The sequence below is a fragment of the Carya illinoinensis genome, chromosome 6 (genome assembly GCF_018687715.1).
Source record: "Carya illinoinensis cultivar Pawnee chromosome 6, C.illinoinensisPawnee_v1, whole genome shotgun sequence".
Lineage (NCBI taxonomy): Eukaryota > Viridiplantae > Streptophyta > Magnoliopsida > Fagales > Juglandaceae > Carya > Carya illinoinensis.
The window spans coordinates 31,624,356-31,643,676 of record NC_056757.1 but is presented as its reverse complement, the minus strand read 5'-3'; the positions used below and the strand labels follow the sequence as shown (position 1 = coordinate 31,643,676).

At 38.3% G+C, this 19,321-nt stretch overlaps 2 protein-coding genes across 3 annotated transcripts; one reads left to right on the top strand and one right to left on the bottom strand.

Annotated features, from left to right (window-relative positions):
- Window positions 1-717: 717 nt before the first annotated feature.
- Window positions 718-2,710, top strand: LOC122313199 (pentatricopeptide repeat-containing protein At2g17033). Its single transcript, XM_043127979.1, has 2 exons — window positions 718-1,077; window positions 1,319-2,710. The coding sequence occupies exons 1-2, from the start codon at window positions 775-777 to the stop codon at window positions 2,381-2,383; spliced, it is 1,368 nt and encodes a 455-aa protein (XP_042983913.1). The 5' UTR covers window positions 718-774; the 3' UTR covers window positions 2,384-2,710.
- On the bottom strand, window positions 2,659-17,107 carry LOC122313198 (serine/threonine-protein kinase ATR). Of its 2 annotated transcripts, XM_043127977.1 has the most exons (16): window positions 16,869-17,107; window positions 16,433-16,577; window positions 16,224-16,336; window positions 15,643-15,977; window positions 15,356-15,480; window positions 14,784-14,928; window positions 14,066-14,644; window positions 13,909-13,984; window positions 13,714-13,740; window positions 13,118-13,433; window positions 10,471-11,727; window positions 6,696-10,092; window positions 6,026-6,592; window positions 4,790-5,413; window positions 4,121-4,315; window positions 2,659-3,300 (listed from the first exon to the last, which is right to left on the bottom strand). In XM_043127977.1, exons 1-16 carry the CDS (start codon window positions 17,023-17,025, stop codon window positions 3,133-3,135), a joined length of 8,226 nt encoding a protein of 2,741 aa, XP_042983911.1. In that variant the 5' UTR covers window positions 17,026-17,107; the 3' UTR covers window positions 2,659-3,132. The 2 variants fall into 2 exon arrangements, with proteins under 2 accessions (XP_042983911.1, XP_042983912.1); XM_043127978.1 differs by lacking the exon at window positions 13,714-13,740.
- Window positions 17,108-19,321: the final 2,214 nt, after the last annotated feature.

Below are 19,321 nucleotides of genomic sequence, written 5' to 3'. Positions count from 1 at the left end.
GATTAGAGCACAATTATACTTGCACAATATTTTTCCTTTTTTCATATTTTTCCTTTTTTCATATCTATATGAGTATATATTTTATAGGACTGGAAGAAGAATTTGATCATTATGCATATATATATATATATATATATATCCATTAAAAGATGAAATTTCTCTGAATAAATTCTAAATTAAAAAAAAAAACAACTGCAAATTTACAATATAATAATACATAGGATGAAACTTCGTTAACAACCTACTAAAAAACATTCTGGGAGTTATTCGGATGAATAAAATTGATTCACACATCCTTAGTCAAAAATAACATGTTGGGTTACAGGTTTATTTTCTTTTCCTGCCTTTTATTCCATTTTGGTATATCTTTATCTATCCTAGGTGTCTATTTTCTGGATGTCAGTCAAATAGATTTGGGTCAGGATTGGTATTTCTTACTTTTATATATATATATATATATACTGTATAAAATTTTTAGTTATCTTTAATTAGTTTGGATAATTAGATTTGGCCTTTTTTTTTTTTCTTTTTTTATTTATTTTACGTGTAACATCAAGTATCAAGATGTAATCATGATATTTCTTTATTATAAATGAGAGCTATCAAATTTAAAATATCATTTTTTAAAAAATTAAAAATTAAAAATAAATAAATAAATAAACCTCCGTTAACGAGGTTAGTATTTTGGTGGTGTCGTTTTTGTTTTTTGTTTTTGTGTTTTTTTAACAGGTTAGGACTTCGGATGTCGCTCCAAAGCTGAGAACTAAAAGGAAGATGATAAGATTAGGAGGTAGCTGTCTTAAATTGCCTCTCCCCATAGAAGGTAACCGCCACCAACTTCCGACGCCGCCAATAATATTGACTCCATTATCGACCAAATGCACGCTAACCAAACAAGCTCACCGCTTCCTCTCCACCCTGACCTCCACCGCTTTGCGAGACTCATCTGCCTCCGCCATTGATAAGTTGATACGGAAGTTCGTGGAAAGTTCCCCCAAATCCGTGGCTCTTGGCGTCCTCTCCCATCTACTCTCTCCTCGCATCTCCCAACCCCATCTCTCGTCTCTCGCCCTTCCCGTAAGTAGTACTGCAGTATCACAGTGATCACATTGAGCTTTCATTTTCTCAAGTTAACGTGCATGCAATGAAATCTCACTTCGAGCTGTAATATAAGATTTTTCGATCCAAACGTTTGTAAACGATTAAAATGATTGGTTCATGTATAGATCATTGTTTTATCGGTTACCAAACGGAAAATTACTGCTCCAAACAACAATCTCAGTGATGTAGTTTTTTTTTTTTTTTTGTCATTTGGTAGTTATACAGGAGAATCACTGAAGCGCCTTGGTTCAATTGGAATCCCAAGCTGGTGGCGAACCTCGTGGCCTTGCTTGATGAACAAGGACGCTTTGACGAATGGGAAATGCTGATTTCTGACGCCGTTTCGAAGTTAGAGCTACGAGAGCGAGAACTCGCTCTTTTCTACTGCAACTTGATCGAGTCTCACTCCAAGCAAGGTTCACAGCGAGGTTTCGATGCTTCTTACGCTCGCCTAAATCAGCTTCTTCACAATTCTGACTCTATTTACGTAAAACGCCGAGGTTACGAATCGATGGTCAGTGGTTTGTGCACAATGGATCGGCCTCGTGAAGCCGAGAACATGTTTGAAGAAATGCGCGTGGGGGGACTGAAACCATCACGTTTTGAATTCAGGTGTGTGTTGTATGGGTATGGAAGGTTGGGATTGTTTGAAGATATGCAGAGAATTGTGGTCCAAATGAAGAACGAAGGGGTAGGATTGGACACGGTCTGTTCTAATATGATTCTGTCGGCGTATGGATCTCACAAAGAGTTGGCAGAAATGGCTGTGTGGCTTCGGAAAATGAAAGCTTCGAGCATTCCCTTCACTGTCCGGACGTACAACTCGGTCTTGAATTCGTGCCCAAAAGTCATGGCAATGCTACAAGACATGGATGGTTTACCTCTTTCGATTGAGGAGTTGAGTAGCGTTCTGAATGGCGACGAGGCTTTGGTGGTGAAGGAAATGGTTGCGTCACATTCGGTTTTGGAGGAGGTAATGGAGTGGGATTCTTTGGAGGTCAAGTTGGATTTGCATGGAATGCATTTGGGTTCGGCCTACTTGATAACATTGCAATGGGTGGAGGAGTTTCGCCACCGTTTGAAGGATGGGAAGCATACAATTCCGGGGCAGGTTATTGTGGTATGTGGGTCGGGAAGGCATAGCAGTGTTAGAGGTGAATCACCTGTGAAGGGTTTGATCAGGAAAATGATGGCTCGGATGAAGAGTCCGATGAGGATTGATCGGAAGAACGTTGGCTGTTTTGTTGGCAAGGGAAAAGCTGTGAGAGACTGGTTATGTTGATAGGTTGATTGATATAAAAGCATGCGTTGTTACTGTGGTGGTTATTCATCAAGGTATATGCCTCACAAATAAGAAAAATTCAAATTTGAATGAAGGGAAAACTCGTGGGTTTAGTGTCAAATTTAAGATAGTATAGCTAGGCAAAAGATCAGCCGATTCTCCAAAATGAAGTCGAATGTCAAGGCATCGAGCACACCTATGTCAGCCAGCAGATTTATGTAAAGCTTTATAACTTGCAGCTTCATCCAAGGTGACAATGAAAGTAGCTGACAACATTACAGAAACAGAAACATTATATACAAAGAAATAAATTACAATGAGATACAAGTAGTCGTTTTACACAATCTATATACACTACACAAAAAACCTATGCCCACCCAAAGGGGTATACAAAACGAAATATCTCGTATACAGAGGGTCCTTATTCTCTCTGTATCCTGACCCCTGGTATACACCTTAAAAAAAAAAAAAAAAAAACAGGGCCAAGCCATTGGATTTGAGGGTATACTCTGGTTGAGATGCTGCCGGCACATCTATAGTTTCAGAGGTTGAGGTCGGCATACAGCATACAAAAATGAGCTTTCCTTCGACAGTCTCCTTAATTCATCAACAGTTTTCCACATTTCGATTCAATACTAAAAGTGCCCTTGCCGAAACAAAAGCCTCAAAATTTTATAAGCAGAAGAAGAAATATCCGGCCTGACTCACCTGGACTCAAGTACAGGAGAAACCTTCTATCCATTTAAATCCTAAAACCATGGCATCCACCATATATACATCTTACCAAGATTCTTGTGAGATACAGCTTCTGCTATTAATCGACGAGCCTGACCTTCTACAGCCAGAGGCAAAGATGGTGCTGCCCCAACACCAACAACAACTCCTTGCAACCTTGCCTCAATATTGTTGATGGCTCGCTGTAAGATTCAGACAGAACAAGGTTAGTTGTTAGCATACGACCACATATTTTACCCACAATCTGATTTCTTAAAACCAGAACCTCGCTTCAATATTTGATTAGCAAGTCACCTCAGCAATTGTACTCTTGAAAACCCATCAATTGAAATAGATGATCATAAAAAATACTTGAAAGAATATACTCTCCTATTCTTGAAGGTTGAGAATGCTAATATATTCTACTGTTTTAAGGTTAAGGGCCTGAGGTTGCTTGCTTAAACGATCAACCCACATGTTATATTGGCAGAAGGTTCTACATCTTCCATCTCTATAACTTAGCATGTTCAAAATCATTGGCTGTAACTATTTAATCGATGAGTTAATATTTGCTATGCAACTTTTTGATTCATAGCTTCTCTTGACCATTATATGATACCCTCTTTGAAGTTTCAACTCGTTAAAAATGAGTCCTTGTACATGGGCTATGCCTATTTCATCCAAATCAATAATATTTATCCTTACTTATCATTAAAAAAAAAAAAAAAAAAAGTCCTTTCTCCATCAGGGTGATAATAGTTATAAAAGATGCATCAACTTTAAAAAGAAAGCCACCATGTTGCTAGAAGTCAATTTGACACTCAGGTAGAATGTGGATTCAAAAACACTGTCCAATTTTAGTAAGGTTCAAAAAGATTTGATAGGTTTGGCCTCAGAATATGTGAAAGCCAACTATGTAATGATGAACTAAATGTCATTGATGCTTACTTTAAGAAAGAATGGCATAGCCACACGTGATACAACAAATCAGCTCTAATAAAGGACATCAAGGAATATCCAAACCTGTGCGTGTGGATTCTGAACTTCTACTCCACTGGACTTGTGAGATTTTGTCCATTCCACAAGCGGGTCATGAATGAAAGTTTCAAGAACACTCATCAAAGTCTCCCTGTGTGTTCTCAGGACAGAAAGCGTGATTTCACAGACCCTCAAGAAGATGCCCTCATACCCTGTGATGCCCAAGCCATCAATCATGTTCTGCAAGTACAAAAAAGTGTACATCAGTATCAATCCAAGTTCTGGGAACTAACAGTTAGGTAATAATTCAACTCCTTAAAATATATAGACAGCAGAAACATTTTTAAGATTGAGTGCAGGAAAACACAAGCAGATCCATATAAAAATATCGTTTGGCCTGTATGTGCTTAAAAAAAACTATGCTAAGTAAGAATACCTTGCCGCTTTAATTTAATACCAAACAATTAGTAATTTCACATCTATGGCAAGAACTATTACTAATAGAAAATGACACAAAAGGGGTCCAAGTTTTCTATTACTAAATAGAAATCAAACGGAATGTATGCAAGATGGCAGAACACTAAACAAATCCCAATATATTTATACCATTTCTGATTAAGCATGCTCACAAAAGGTTGAGGATAATTTGGGATTTCTTAACCATTATAGAGAATGATGATAACCTAAAACGCATGTATTTGTACACCTCTTTACCTGGGTTAGCCTGAAAGGCACCAGCTCAGGCTTCTCCAACTGCAAGCCTTTGTCAAACAAGCAGCTGAAATCAACATGAACACAATCACCGGTGGTTGAATCAAAAAGAATGTTTTCACCATGTCGGTCACCCAGCCCCACAATATGCCCAACCATGGACCAAACTGCAGTAGTGTGAGCATAAGCAACCCGAGCTCTAAACCAAGCTGCTGGCTCAGAAAAAGTATTCAAGAACCATTTGTGAAATACTGGTGGAAACATTGGAAGGATTTTGGTTTTCAACATCTCCTCCTCCAGCATTTTACCTTGGCATTGATCATAAATTCGTTTAATTTGAGGATTTGTCTTCTGCCTATCAAATTTCCCACAGGTTATGTAAATGTCTTGAAGTATATGTCGCAGTCCACGAGTGTGGGGCACCCATTCTACCATACCACAGTCCTCTGTTAGAGGAATCACCGCAAAGGTGCGAATGTAAAGCTTCCTTCGACGGCTTTCAGGATATTTGGATAACAAACGATTAATCATTGCTGTGAACTCCATCATTCGTGCATCTTTCCTAAGGTCATCCTTGGGTTTGCATAGGAATGGATGTTCCCTTCCATCACTACCCAAAAGAACAATCTGAAATACAAAAAAAGGGCACCTAACATTACAGAGATGACGTACAAAATACCAATGGATTATTGAGTCAGTACACAGGACATGAGGAGAGCAGTGGCCCAATGGCCACCTCCAAGAAAATCTTCATCAAAAGCGAATTAATTGTTTATTTTATACATATTTCCTGAAACCTATGCTGTCATATAAATACTCCCTCCATCCTATTTATAAAAAAATGAACTTAATGGGAATCATTTTATACTTGTGTTCAAAATAAAAAGTTACCAGTTTTCAAATTCTGAATGGGAATTATTTAACTTGCCTGATTGACTTTTTAAAATGACCTTTACAATGGAACCCCCCAAGATGGAATAGAAAGCAAACAATACGAGATAAATCATAAATACCCATCAATGCACACTATCATATTGGTTAAAAATTGATGATTCTACTCCTGGCTTACAGGTTAGGCCATGTTAGCGATTGATGAACTTTAAAAGACATTTCAAACATGTTTGAAGGCAAAAACTATCAATCCATGCCAAAGAAATTATCTGTTCCATTGCAGCATTTTTTGTGAGTGGGGGGAGAGCAACGAGGAATTATGATGCCTTCTCAAACAGAAAAACTTACTTTCTTAGGTCGCTGAAGAGAAGAAAGAATCTCAGCTTCATCAGTTATTCCTGATATTGTAGGAAGGTCTGTGGCAGAAAAGATATTAGAGGTCACGTCTGTGAAATTCACATCATATGTTGGTAGACTCACAGTAAGAGACTGTTGAATTGGCATGATAATTCCCAGTGGCATCATCCTTTTCAAGGCACTAAATTCAGTTGAGATATTAATTGTCCTTGCTTTTGGCTGACCAGGATGGAAACACAACTTGATTAGATGGTCAATCAGGCTAGCAAACTGAACAAACAAATTGTTGCCACCATTTCCTTGACTGAATCCTTTCCGTGCAGCTTGTATTATTTCTGCAGCTGCCTCCCGCCTTGATGGAACAGTGGATTTGGAAACTGCCGCCATAATCCATAGGGCTTGCTGTGGGTATTGCCGAAGCACTGAGGTAATAATGTGCTTGACCAATCGAACAATTTCTTCATTTTGGTGGCAAATTCTGGAAACTAACTGAGGCAGAACTGTTAACCACTGATATGTTGGCAAATCATTCAGACAGCCACGCATGATACTCATTGCCTGGAAAAATAATATAAAATAAAGAATAGACCGGGAAAATAGAGGAGGCAGTCTCTCAATCTGGATATAAGAAAAAAGTTCATTTTGGAAGCATTACAATTACCTTCCCATGGACGCTTTTCAAATCTTTCTTGGATGACGAACCACTTCTCTGATAAATGCTTCCAAAATCAAACCACAGGGTCAACAACCTTGGAAGTGCTTGAAAGAGATTATTGTGGCCCCTATGTAGCCCCTTTGCATAGAATAACAATACATCAGGCACGTAAGACCACCAATGCTTCTCACCATTTACGTTTGAAGAACCAACAATAGCAGAAGTTGATGGCACCATCCTAGGACCTATATCAAAATTCTCTTCCTGACGTTTCCTGGCATCAGCGAGCAGTTCATCACAATACTTGGCCATATAGAAGTATCCTTTCTCCCACTTAGGCTGCAGTTCTCTCACCCTTGAATAAAGACTTATCACATCTTCTTTCTGCTTCTGCCCAGTGTAGTGGATCCACCTAGAATAGAGGAGAAGGGTCTTTGCAATATCTCGATTTTCATTCAAAGCCTGACTGTCGCAAACCAAAGGCAGTGGGTTCAGGGGAACTAGTGAAAGACTAGTAATTGATGATATTACAGCGGTACCTACAACCTCAACAGGCATGTTCAGGAGAGTGTGTTGCAGCTCTGTAATGGCACCATCAGATCGCCTAGTACTCCACAGAAGCTTGGCCTTTTCCATGTGCACATTAGATGCTCCCGAAGCCTGAGCTTCAAGAATTGCTCGGTTGGCTGTTTCATAGTGACCAGCCAAGCGACAGAGCTTTGCATATTGAACCCAGCAGTTCCCAACATGAGCACCAAGACCACTGGAACCAAAAACCAGTCTTCGGAAAGCCAAAAGTGGCTCCCTTGCCCAAAGTGATGGCTGTGTAAATCTGAGACGATTCTCCCAGTTCTCTATCACTTTGGAGAATCCCAGATCACCCAAATGAAATGATTTCTCCAAGAAAGAGTCGTCAACAAGAAGACCTTGGAAGTCTTCCAGTTCTCGTAGCAAGTGAAGTTTCACAATGAATGGATATGCCCTTGTATAGGAATCCATGCCAGCAGCAGCCAGAGGAGCAATCAGAGCTTGTTTGGACACTGCAATTTTCTCAGCAACTGAGAATTGATCCTTCTTCATCATTGCTTGGAGAATCTTTGCAACATCCATGTCAAAGGAAGCATTACTCTCAGAGCTGCTACAAAGTAAACCCTCTTCATCAGCTTCATTAATGTATTCATCCATCAAATCCCACCTGCCAAGCCTCCATGCTGCTTGCACACCTTGCATGCACCATGTTTTCTTGTATTGTGGAATCCTTGAGATTAAACCATCCACATGAGTTACCATGGCCTGAAGGTGGCACATGTTTAGTAAACAGTTAAGCACATCTGAATGCCTCTGAACTGAAGTTGGCTCCATTTGCAGAGCCTGTTCACATGAAGTTAAAACTTCTGCCCAGTTTCCTGCTTTTTTGTTGATTAAGAGTTGGTCTTGTAACCTTAAAGATTTACGTAAACAAGCCAATCCAGAAAGACCATCAGGCTCATCCAGACAGCTGTATATTTCCATTAGATATGAGATATCTTCATCCTCAAAAACACCACTCCTCTCAGCAGCAGGGTTGAAAGAACCCGACTTCTCCTGTACATGAGACTCATAGTACATTAGAGACCTTGCATAAGCCTGGCACCTAAAAGATGCTCTGGCAAGTGTCACCTTTGGGATTGCAGTCAGCAGTTCAGAAACATATTTATACTGTACGAGGAGCTGGTCCTGATCTGTCAAAGTTGGATGTTGATCCTTTGACTTGGATGCCTGCTGCTTAGAAGCTGATGACTGAAAAGACCGGGAAAGAGCTAGCTCTTGTTCAACATCATCCACCCATTGACCAAGATTATCAAGAAGAGTGAACACAGCCTGGACGCAAACTTCATTTTGCCCCCCACTGACTCCATGAACTGTAGCACCACTATTTTCTGATGCAGCAGCATCAAGAACATATAGTATTTCTTCTGTTATGCCACTGCGTGCTTCCCTTGTACCATGACAAACAGCATCAAGGACTAAATAAGGCAGCAGATACATAGCTGTTTGCATATCATGGCGCACTATACCTCGACAAGAATTAAAAATACCAGCACGAGATCCAGTTGCATGCACAGTTAGTTTTTTTATCCAAAAGAAAATCCATCTCCTGAATGACATAGAGGGACGGTAAATTGGGCCCGTGCATGCAGAATCAGCCACATTTGGAAGCTGAAATCTAGAGGTTAAGCAGGGGGCAATTATCTCTTTAACATAATTAGAAAACCGGTCCCACAGTTTTTGACCCCTCCCATTCATCTGACTGCTACCAGTAGCACTCTTAATCCCAGATGCAGCAACTTTCAAAGATCCTTTTTCCTTCAGTGGCTGTGACATAGAAGCAGAAGCATTGACGTCCAGTGATGCCTCACAACCTGCAATTTTTAGCAGCTCCTGTATAGCCAATGCAGCTGAGTCTTGAATAATGGTATCTGGTGCAGCTCTGAAAGCCCTGGCCAGATGCTTGTGGATCAACTCAAATATAAGGTCATCATCAGAACATTCAATTTTAAAGCGTTGGCATGAAAAACCCTTCACTTTGGCAGGGTCAACTGCACCCAGTGCTCCTAGGCAATCCGCACAGATCAACTTCAGCCGCTGTCCTACTGCAGTCCTTGATTCTTCTGCGCATCCTCTTAGTAAAGACGTGATCAAAGAGCTCAAAATATCCATGTCTGAACCAGCTTCGGCAGTGATCAGGGCTGTAACCTCACCCCTTCTTAGGTTTAGCAACTTTCTCAACTCGAACACTACCATATACCTCACATTCAAGTTCTCATGATTCAAACCATCAGCAACATCTCGCAATTGATCCTTCAAGATCATGGACCCACGGGCATCTTGTATGGCTCTGTTAACTTCTGTCAAAGCAGGAATACTAGGTAATGGAGGGAACTCACGAATACATTCCTTTAGCATAACCTTGTTCTTTAAAACAAGTTCTTCCAAAATTCTAACCACTTTATCCAAATTCGTTGAAGGATTTTCTTTCTCTCTCTCCAACAAAGGAATAAGAGCAGCAAAAACTTGAGAAATTACATGTTTAGTGCTAGATGGTGATACTTTTGCTAGCTGCTCAATGAAAAAAAGCAAGACACAGAGACCCTCAGTCTGTAGCGATTCTTTATCAACAGCATGCATGAGAAGAACCATCAGTTTTGGCACGTAAGTACTAAGGTGAGTTTCCATCATTTTAATGAGCATCTCAATACGTTTTAAGGCTTGTTGCTGCAGCGATAAATCATCGGCATGGAGCATTTTTCTATCAATACTGTTAAGGAGGCCAACAAAATGATTCCTCAGAAATCCTGGAAGATCTTCGCCACCAGTTAGAACTCTGGCAACTTCTTTAATCATCTGAGGTACTCTTGCTAACCTGTAAACAGATACAAAACCACAACACTTGGAAGAATTACCAATTTTTTAATCATACACATAATCTGGTAATATTGTAAGTACAATATATCAGTTAAAGCTTCTAACTTCACTCTGTCATCGCTCGTCAGTGGCCTCATGAATCAAGACATGAGTGACAGAAAAGATAAAATAAAGTAAAGCAAATGCACAGGCAATATATAAATGAATCATTATGAGACACCCGCATATTCACGAAGCCAACATCTACAAAAAACATTCATGGAAAGCCCCAGACCAGGGAGTCTCACAAAACACAAAAGGAAGAAGAATAACCAGAGCAGCTATAGCAAGTTCCAGAATTACTTGTGCTCTCGTGAACTTGTGTGGACCTTTATACCTTTCAGTTATCTCATCTGAATCACCGCCATCCAGAAAGCAAACCAGTTCATCTAAAAGGGCAGGTAATGCTGCCGCAAATATTTCTTGCTTGTCAGAACCAGTATGTGTATGGTAAAATTGCAAAGCTGAGAGTAACTCTTGCTCATCAGCTCGATGGAGAGCAAAAGCAAGCACTTTTGGCAGCCAATTAACTATCAGAGGCACCATATCGATATTCACACACTTGGCCAATTCATATAACGTATCAACTGCTTGATCATTATCCTGCTGAGACACCACTACCTTTGGAAGAACAACAGGAATCATTTTCTTCACAAGTTCTTCAGTTTCAATACCAAGAACAGCTTCTGCAAACTCCCTGACCATTTTTGGACGGCTGGCAAGCCTCGCTGATAGATAATCAAATAATTCATTTCGTATATGAACAACTTTAAGAAGGGTAAGCTCGAATCCTCCTTTAAGCTGAAAGTAGCAAGATTTGTGTATTAACCTCGATGCACTCATTCTCACTGTAATATGTTGGTTATCAAGCTGATCAACTAACAAGATAAGAGAAAACAAGAAAAGTTGGCTGTGAATATCAACTGCAACCATGATTTCTGCAGTAGATTCCAAAAGAGTTTCAAAGATTTGGGGATCTTCAGCTGCTGCCAAGGCATGTTTAATTATATCCAGAAAATTTTGTTCTTTGCTTTGGTTTGATCTGCCCTCACAAAAAAACAAATAGCTGAAAATATGATCCTCAAGAAAAGAACTAATCTGAGAGCAAAATGCTTCCCTCACAGCCTTCCTTCGATTAAGGAGCAAAAATTCAATGCATTTGGTCCATTCAGATCTTGTTTTAAGCAGAAGATCTGGAGTCACATGTATAAGAATCCTTCGAAGAATTCCCACACAGGCAACTTGAGCCTCTTCTGATGACTCATCATAAAGAATTTCAAAGAAAAGAGTCTGTAGATGGAAGAAGTCAGAATCCAAACTAATTTCTGTCTGATGCAAATCAGATGGATCTATGATTCTTGAATATAGTTCATGATTGTGTACAACATTCTGGTCACACTTCGAACACCAGAATCCTTTAGGCAAGTAATCCAATGTTTGACTATGTTTCTCATTGTTTATATTCAGAAATAACTTGCATGCACTTTTATGCAGACCATCTACAGCAGCAAAAGATCCATGAAGGCATGACAAAAAACCAAGAGAAAGGGGAATAACACTCTTAACCTTCTCATCCTTCTCTCTCCCTAAGAACCTGCAAATTGAAGATAAATAAAGAAAAAAAATTAAGTTAGAAGTCCTTGCATTAATAAACTTAAGCATAAAAAACACAAGGGCTTTAGTGCATCTCACTTTGGCACTTGCTTAACAAAGCTACATGAACCTAGACTTTGAGTGCATGCATAGAGCAAAGAAAATCCACAAAATCTCAGCTGACACTCAACACCCCTGACCCAGAAAAAGTGCACAGACACATGTATCTATGTATGTATATAATATTGAAACGAATAACTTTATTCTAAGGTCTTTACACCACATGCCATTCACATGGCATAATTTGATTTGAAAGATAAATTTTAAAATTTGAATCTTACAAATTAAATTGTGCCATGTGGATGGTGTGTCGTGTAGAGGCCTTAGAATCGCAAATATTAACCCTAACCATAAAATATCAAGCCTCTTACTTGCACCATGATACTTCTTATTGACAGGGCTAGCTAGTAACGTGCAAACAATCGAGACATGACAACTATATTGTGCACTTTACAAGTGAACCCAGCCAACCCTGAATTATCCATGAGCTAGAATCTCTGAGAACAGGAAAGGTATGCAGCTAGGATTTCAAATGAACCAAGCTCTGACAGCTGCATAAGCTCATTGTTTCCAAGTTATTCCATGCATCAGAAATATAAAAACGAATGATCATGGGATCTAACTCCCGTGCTTATATGCAAACTCGTTAGATCAAAGACCTAAACATAACCCTAACATAGAGCATGATTCTTATTTATAACATCAATGTCTCTTACTTGTGTCGTGCTACTTCTTATTGCCTTGAACTTGCTAGTGATGTACAGCATTCTATACATTACAACTAAATTGTGCACTTCACAAGTGAACCTGGCCAAGCCTGAATCATCCGTGGTTAAAATGTGCAATAACAGAGGTCATGCGATGAGTATTTCAAATGAACCAAGCTCGAACAACTGCATGAGCTCATTGTTTCCATGTTAATTCATCCATCAGAAATATAAAACAGGACGATCTTGGAGTCTGACTCTCATGCTTATATGCAAACTCTTGAGACCATACACCTAAGCAATAACCCTAATTTTGAGCATGAATCTTATTTTGATTTCATTGAATTTATACAAGATTTAAGCATTCGTTCTTGGTTTATGAACTATTTAATGTACAATTTTGATGCCTAAAAATAATGAAACGGTTTCAAGGAAGAAAACAAATTTCATGAATTCATAATTTTTCTCAAAGAAGCCTCCAAAAGAATTTTGATCCCTTATTCACTTCCTAACATAATCAATGACAGTCAAGAAATGAAAAACTCAATCAAATTAATAACAGTTATATATGTAAATACTGTGCTAACAAAAACAACTAAAATAAAGAACTACAACAGTTCTTACTCCAGCCTTCTGAATATATGTGTTAGTGCACCAAGACCAGACCACAAGACAATCACTGGCATAGAAGCAACGGCTTCAAGTCTAACTTCTTCAACATCATCATGAAGGCTCAAGTCCAAGACTTCAAGACCAATTTCAGTTATTAAGCTAGGACCAAGCTTAGAAGCCACTTGAACTGAGATACATTTAGTTGTCCATCTATGATGAGGTTCAGTAACCACAAGAGAATGGGACCATGGTAGCTTTAGTACCACAGGTAAAAGGTCTGCCTTATTATCTGTATATTTAAATATCGTGGTCTCCAAAAAAGGGGTACCTAGCAGAGAAGATATAATTGACATTACATCACAGATATAGAATGGAAGCAAAGGAGATACGGGTAGCAAATCTTCATAGCACGAGCAGTATATGGAATAGAAAATCTGATTTTTTCAATGTAGTAAATACTCTTCTCTGTTCACAACCCTAGAGATGAGAGCTATCAAATTTTATACTTATCTCACCATCATATTTATAAGCAGCACCCTTCATGATTTCAACGTTGTTATGATTAGTTTTATAAGCACATTCAACTTAGGACTCAGAAAGGCCTGTACCATCATCCATGTACCAGAAAGCAGCACCTAGATCAATTGAAAGAAGCACACTTGCCTTAATCTATGAGAAAATTGGAGACTGCAATGAAAATTAAGAATTCAGAATGTTTTAAGAACCAGAACCATGATAACATTAACATATACATTATAAACAAGGTCGGGAAGCCTTGCTGAAGGTTAGATTCACTGCCTTACTTTGCAAAAGCAATATGCTGTGAATTCCTTCCAAGTAAATGGAAACATCAAGTGCGATCGAATTTCCTTGCTTTGCCTACATTAGGTAAACCTCAGTCAATATGATGGTAAAAAGCAGTGCATTTATTACCAGAGTTTGCACATTAAGCCTACCTACCAGATCGCATATCCAGGGTATCCATGCACACATCTGTTGGAAAATGCAGATTGACAGATTGGTCTCTGGGTATTTATAGAAGGCAATGCATAGCATGCTAAGAGCTGTCAATGCAACATGTGGGCTTAAAGTATCACGTCCAACATCAGGAGAGCTTAGATATCTAACAAATGAAAGAAGTGATTTATGCATGTCATTCGCATATTTGTCTTCTCTTTCACAAGCAACGATACTAGTATACTTGCTTTGCATCTGAACGCTAGCAACAGAAGCCATTGTTTCTAGATCCAACTTTTGACGTTTGACCTTGAAAGTATCCACATCCAGAATGGGCCTCTTTTCTCCAACCCTCAAGTTTTCAATTGATGTACCACTTGATGTTAATGAATCCTGACCATGGTAATTTTTTGCTTTGCCCCCAACACTAACAGGTCCAAGAATTGACAAAGCAACTTGAAAGCAGTCTATCAATTGAAAGCAAGGTTCTGGAAAACAGAGCATGTGAATAAGCGATTCTGGCTTCCAGACATGAGGGGGGCAGATTTTAGCAATTCGTATGTAAGCATTGCACAATGCAACCTAGATAAAGCAAAGATATAAAATTAGAAATAATTATTAAGTCTCCTGCAATATTTAATCCCTTACATCTGTCAGCTACCCCAAAATATAAGAGAAAAACCTTACAAAAATAACAAAAGCTTGCCTAACAAGATTTAACCTTAAGCTCCTGGCTTTTAGTTCTCCACATGGACTGAGGAAAAACATTGACTAAATCTGCAGCTGTTAGTTTGACTACATCATCAGAACAACTGGAGTGTAGTGCATTAAGGCAGCCACCCAAGGACGAATCATAAGCCATATTTCTGCAGTGTAGGCTTACTGTTAGGATACTAGGGGAAAATAAGCAAATAATGCAGTTTCAATAACTTCATCAATATTCTTCCATAGATGGTTTTGTGATAAAAATACCAATAATAGGTGATAATAGTTAGAAGCAATCGAATTGCAGCACCAGATTTGACAGATATATAAGATGTTAAAACTAACAACAAAATAAAATCCAATCCAGCAGAAAAATTAACATTTTTTAGTCCAATCATTTGAGCTATAAACAAACTGAATCACCCATGGAAATGGGATTATACTACTTAGGGAATATTATATAATGTTAAAAATGTTACAGAAAACAGAATATTGTCCAGGAGGTTAATCCACCTAAGTGACATCATCTACAACGTTAAACATTAACAGTAAGAGTTCCACTAATAATTATCAAGAAGTTTCAAATACCTGAAAACAGGAAGACCTTCTTTGTCCTCACTTAGTATGGTAGTTATCGACTGGATCAGATTGTGACGAGCAATAATATCATAATTTGTCACCGATCCAATGACGCGTGCAAAGTCAAAGCATGCCTTCCACAGAATATTAATTGTCAGGCAACTGTATTATAAGGATACCATGAATCACATACATAAATTTAAAGACGCAATATTAGCCCAAGAAATCAATTGCATCAACAAGGTCATAAACCAAGTTGTATATACCAACAAGAGTTCATAGCTCTTGCGACCTACCATTTGCAAATCAGCATCACCATAACATAAAAGAGAACATGCAGCCGAAACAAATGAAGCATGGATTAGTCCTTCAACATACAAAGTTCCTTCTGTTAAGCATTTACTGAGAAGCTTAATGATCCAAGTAGCAAAAGGTCGCCACCTCCTTTTTCCCGTAAGGTTAATCATAATACCAGCACCATCAGATGCTTTATTACTTTCTGGAAGATCCCCAAGATGAGCAGGGTCACTTAAAATTCCCATAAAGGTCTCACGGAAGCACTTCAAAGTCAAGCGACTGGATTCCGTAATGTTTGAATTGTCAGCACAGAGTAAAGCAACATACAAAAGATCTGCATGAAAACAAAGGCACGTAACTTTCCATCTTAGTATGGTTTTGACTAATTCATACAACGTCATGAGAAGTAGCAATGGACTTTTTATGGCTACCAAAAGTTCAATCCAGACCATGACATGATAGGATCACACAGCACGGACGAACATACCAGAAAACCAATTACGACCTGTAAAACATATGAAAGAAGTGGTCCAACTAGTAGGTTTATAGGCATAAAAACGTCATAAAGATATTTTCTTACCTTCAACAACCAACATGGAATCAACAAAAAATTGTCGGTACGTGTCTCGAGCTCCAGTGCGAAGTAAGGATAAAAGGGATCCAACCGTCTCAAAAATTACTCCGTGTCGAGAGCTGAAATTTAGGAATTGCAAGCAGAATGAGCAAAACACGAAGTAACATCACCAAAAGTCTACACCAAACAGCTGAGACTTCATGAAATTTGCTAACCGAAACGAAGGCTCGGCAAAGAAAGGCAGTACTCGACCGACCGCAGGTAAAATTGCACTAGCCTTTCCGTGGTAAAAGACTCCAGGAAAATTCCTTGCAGTGTGAGCGATTAGCTTCAGTACAGCTATAACTTCTCTCTCATTCGCTGCAAATATTAATAAAAAATAAAAATCAAATCGAGATTCTCGTTTGCTTCAAATATTAATAAAAATTTAAGATAATAAAATCGAAACAATCAACCTTGAATTACTGTACTTTTAAAACAAAACTTTGCGTTCGTTTTTTAAAACTTATTTGTGCATTCATTCAGTTTCAACAAATTAGCTTTAATAATAAAGTAGACACTGTATAAAATCTCGAGTTCTTGGAGATGACATTCTTTTTCCTTTCATTTTCGTCGGTGGGAGCCAAACAGAGAGAGCCAACATAGAAGTACCAGAGGAAGAGGGGACGACGTAGGCGTGGAGAAGATTGGGGAGAACGGCGCGGAATCTGAGTTCCAAAGCGCCGTCGTCTCCGTTATTTGGAGGAGTCGATGATGAGGCTGCTATGCGTTCTCGCAGCTCGTGTACAAGGCTGGACAGGTTCGCCATGCCCTTCCTCTCATGCGCCCTTTCCTCTACTTCGCGCTCTCTCTCTCTCTCTCTCTCTCTCTTCCCTCCCAATTTCGAACGAAATGCACGAGCCAGTGCTTGCTAATGCTAAGCAACTAAGCACGAGATTTGGGCCCATCATGGACCGGCCGTGCCTTGCTTTGCTGCAGCCTTTGTTCTTGGGCCCATATCTAATATAGAGCCCATTCTGAGCAAACCTAAGAGTATCGGCCCAAAACCCACCATATATTACAACAATTATTTAGTATTTATTTGGAATTGCTACAGGTAATAGTTTTTTCTACATATATTCAAACGAGTTGAGTTGAGTTATAAATAATAATATTTTATAAATTTTATTAAGATAAGTTTAGTTTTTTATATTGAAATGACTTTAACTTTTTATGTTAAAATGTATAAAGTAAGTTGAAATGAATTTTTAACTTTTTTATAAAAAATTGAATAAGTAATAAGTCACTTCAACAACCAAACACAACTTAATTTTATAAGTTTGTTAAAAAGTTTTAAGCTGAAAAATGTTTAATAAGCATGATCCTAAAGCACTTTATAAAGTTATTATTGTGGTTTTCGGTGTTCATTTTTCAACAAAAATCTTAATTTAGTGTCTTGGAAAACAAAAGTAGGTTTTCGGCTATTTTTAGGTGTCTAAAAGCATTTTCTATAAAATTTGCAAACATAATATTTTATGGTTAAAGAATTTTTAGAATGGGTTTCGCATGATTTATGTTAGAAAATTTTAATTGGGTCAAAACTCTAGCGTTAACGTCTCATGATTAAAAAATTGGTATACTAAAAGCTATGGAATGTATTTTCATAGATTTTTTATTATTACTATTGTTTGAGAGTGTAGTAGGAAATGGATTTTTTATAATATAATTTTAATTGTAAAGCTTTACTATTAAAAAGTTATTTATCGTAGAATAAACATACTTCAAATGCTTTTTTTTATTTTATTTTTTTTTGACAATAACAATATATACACTTTCGTTCATTTAAACCAAATAAGTCCATACAACATGGGACGTAACCCTATCTATACATTTAGTGTTATATAATACTGCATCTTTTGCAAGCACATGAGCAACTTGATTAAAGTCGCTATTAATATAGCGCAGATTCCAAGCTTTAAACCCACCCAAGACTTGTTTTATTTCCTCTACAATACGTCCATATCTTGTAAAGTTTTCATGAGGCTTGCCAATTGCTTCCACCACCAGCTTAGCATCTCCTTCGAATAGCACATGATCGAGGCCCAGTTCTTGACACAATAGACCAGCACATAATGCAGCTCTTGCTTCAACAGAAGTAGGATCAGTACTAAATATCACGGGTTCTCTCAATACTGCCATTACTTCTCCATTCATGTTCCCGACACCCACTCCAATTTCTATCTGAGAATATTCCTTATTAACTGCTACATCCTAGTTAGCTTTCACCCATTGACTCATTCAACCTTCTTGTTCTTGTTGTTGTACGCTACATTGAACATCCTTTCAGCCTTAGCCTGCTGATATTCCTGCAGCTGTTCACTTACTTGACAAAACAAAGTTGTAGGATGAAGGAAATATTGATCATAGATCATTGCATGCCTTCTAAGCCAAAGTTTCCTCAAAATTATTGTCATGTCAACAAATTCCAACTGATCCAAGCTAACAGCCATGTGTTCCATAAGAGAGAGAAAATCCTGCATCCACAAATTCTTTTTCTGCAATTTGTTAGAACCTATACTCCATAGGACCATACATCACCTATTACAGCACAATTCCGCAATACATGTACCACATCTTCAGCAAACAAACCATAGATGGGACATAGATCAGATTCCACCACATGTTTTCTCATTAAATTGACTCGTGCTGGTAATCCATTGTGGCATGCCTTCCAAATAAAAACATTTACCACCTTTGGTATTGGCAAGTGCCATAGTTGTTTCCAAAACAATCATTGTCTACTTTATTAAAGGATTCCCATGTGACCCTTTCAAGCACCATTTTGTGCAAGTGATAAGCACTTATAGAGAAAATTCCTAACTGTGTAAATTGCCATGTGTGTTTTATCCTCACTACAAAGCATACCAAGAGGGATCTGTAATATGGCTTCAGCATCAACATTAGTAAAATTGTCTCTTAACACATCAGACTTCCACTTCCATTTATCAACATCAATCAACTCCTATACTTTTGCTAATATAGGTAGATGAGCAGGAGGAGTTTGCACCGTATAAGTCCATGGCTTAGGAATCCACCTCTCTTTCCATTTAGATACTGACTTGTCA

Coding starts and splice junctions, on each gene's coding strand:
- LOC122313198 (XM_043127977.1), bottom strand. CDS start 17,025: ATGGCGAACCTGTCCAGCCTTGTACACGAGCTGCGAGAACGCATAGCA. Junction 16,337..16,432: donor TTTGCCGAGCCTTCGTTTCG/GTTAGCAAATTT, acceptor CCTAAATTTCAG/CTCTCGACACGGAGTAATTT. Junction 11,728..13,117: donor CATATATTCAGAAGGCTGGA/GTAAGAACTGTT, acceptor TTCAATTTGCAG/GTTCTTAGGGAGAGAGAAGG.
- LOC122313199 (XM_043127979.1), top strand. CDS start 775: ATGATAAGATTAGGAGGTAGCTGTCTTAAATTGCCTCTCCCCATAGAA. Junction 1,078..1,318: donor TCTCGTCTCTCGCCCTTCCC/GTAAGTAGTACT, acceptor GTCATTTGGTAG/TTATACAGGAGAATCACTGA.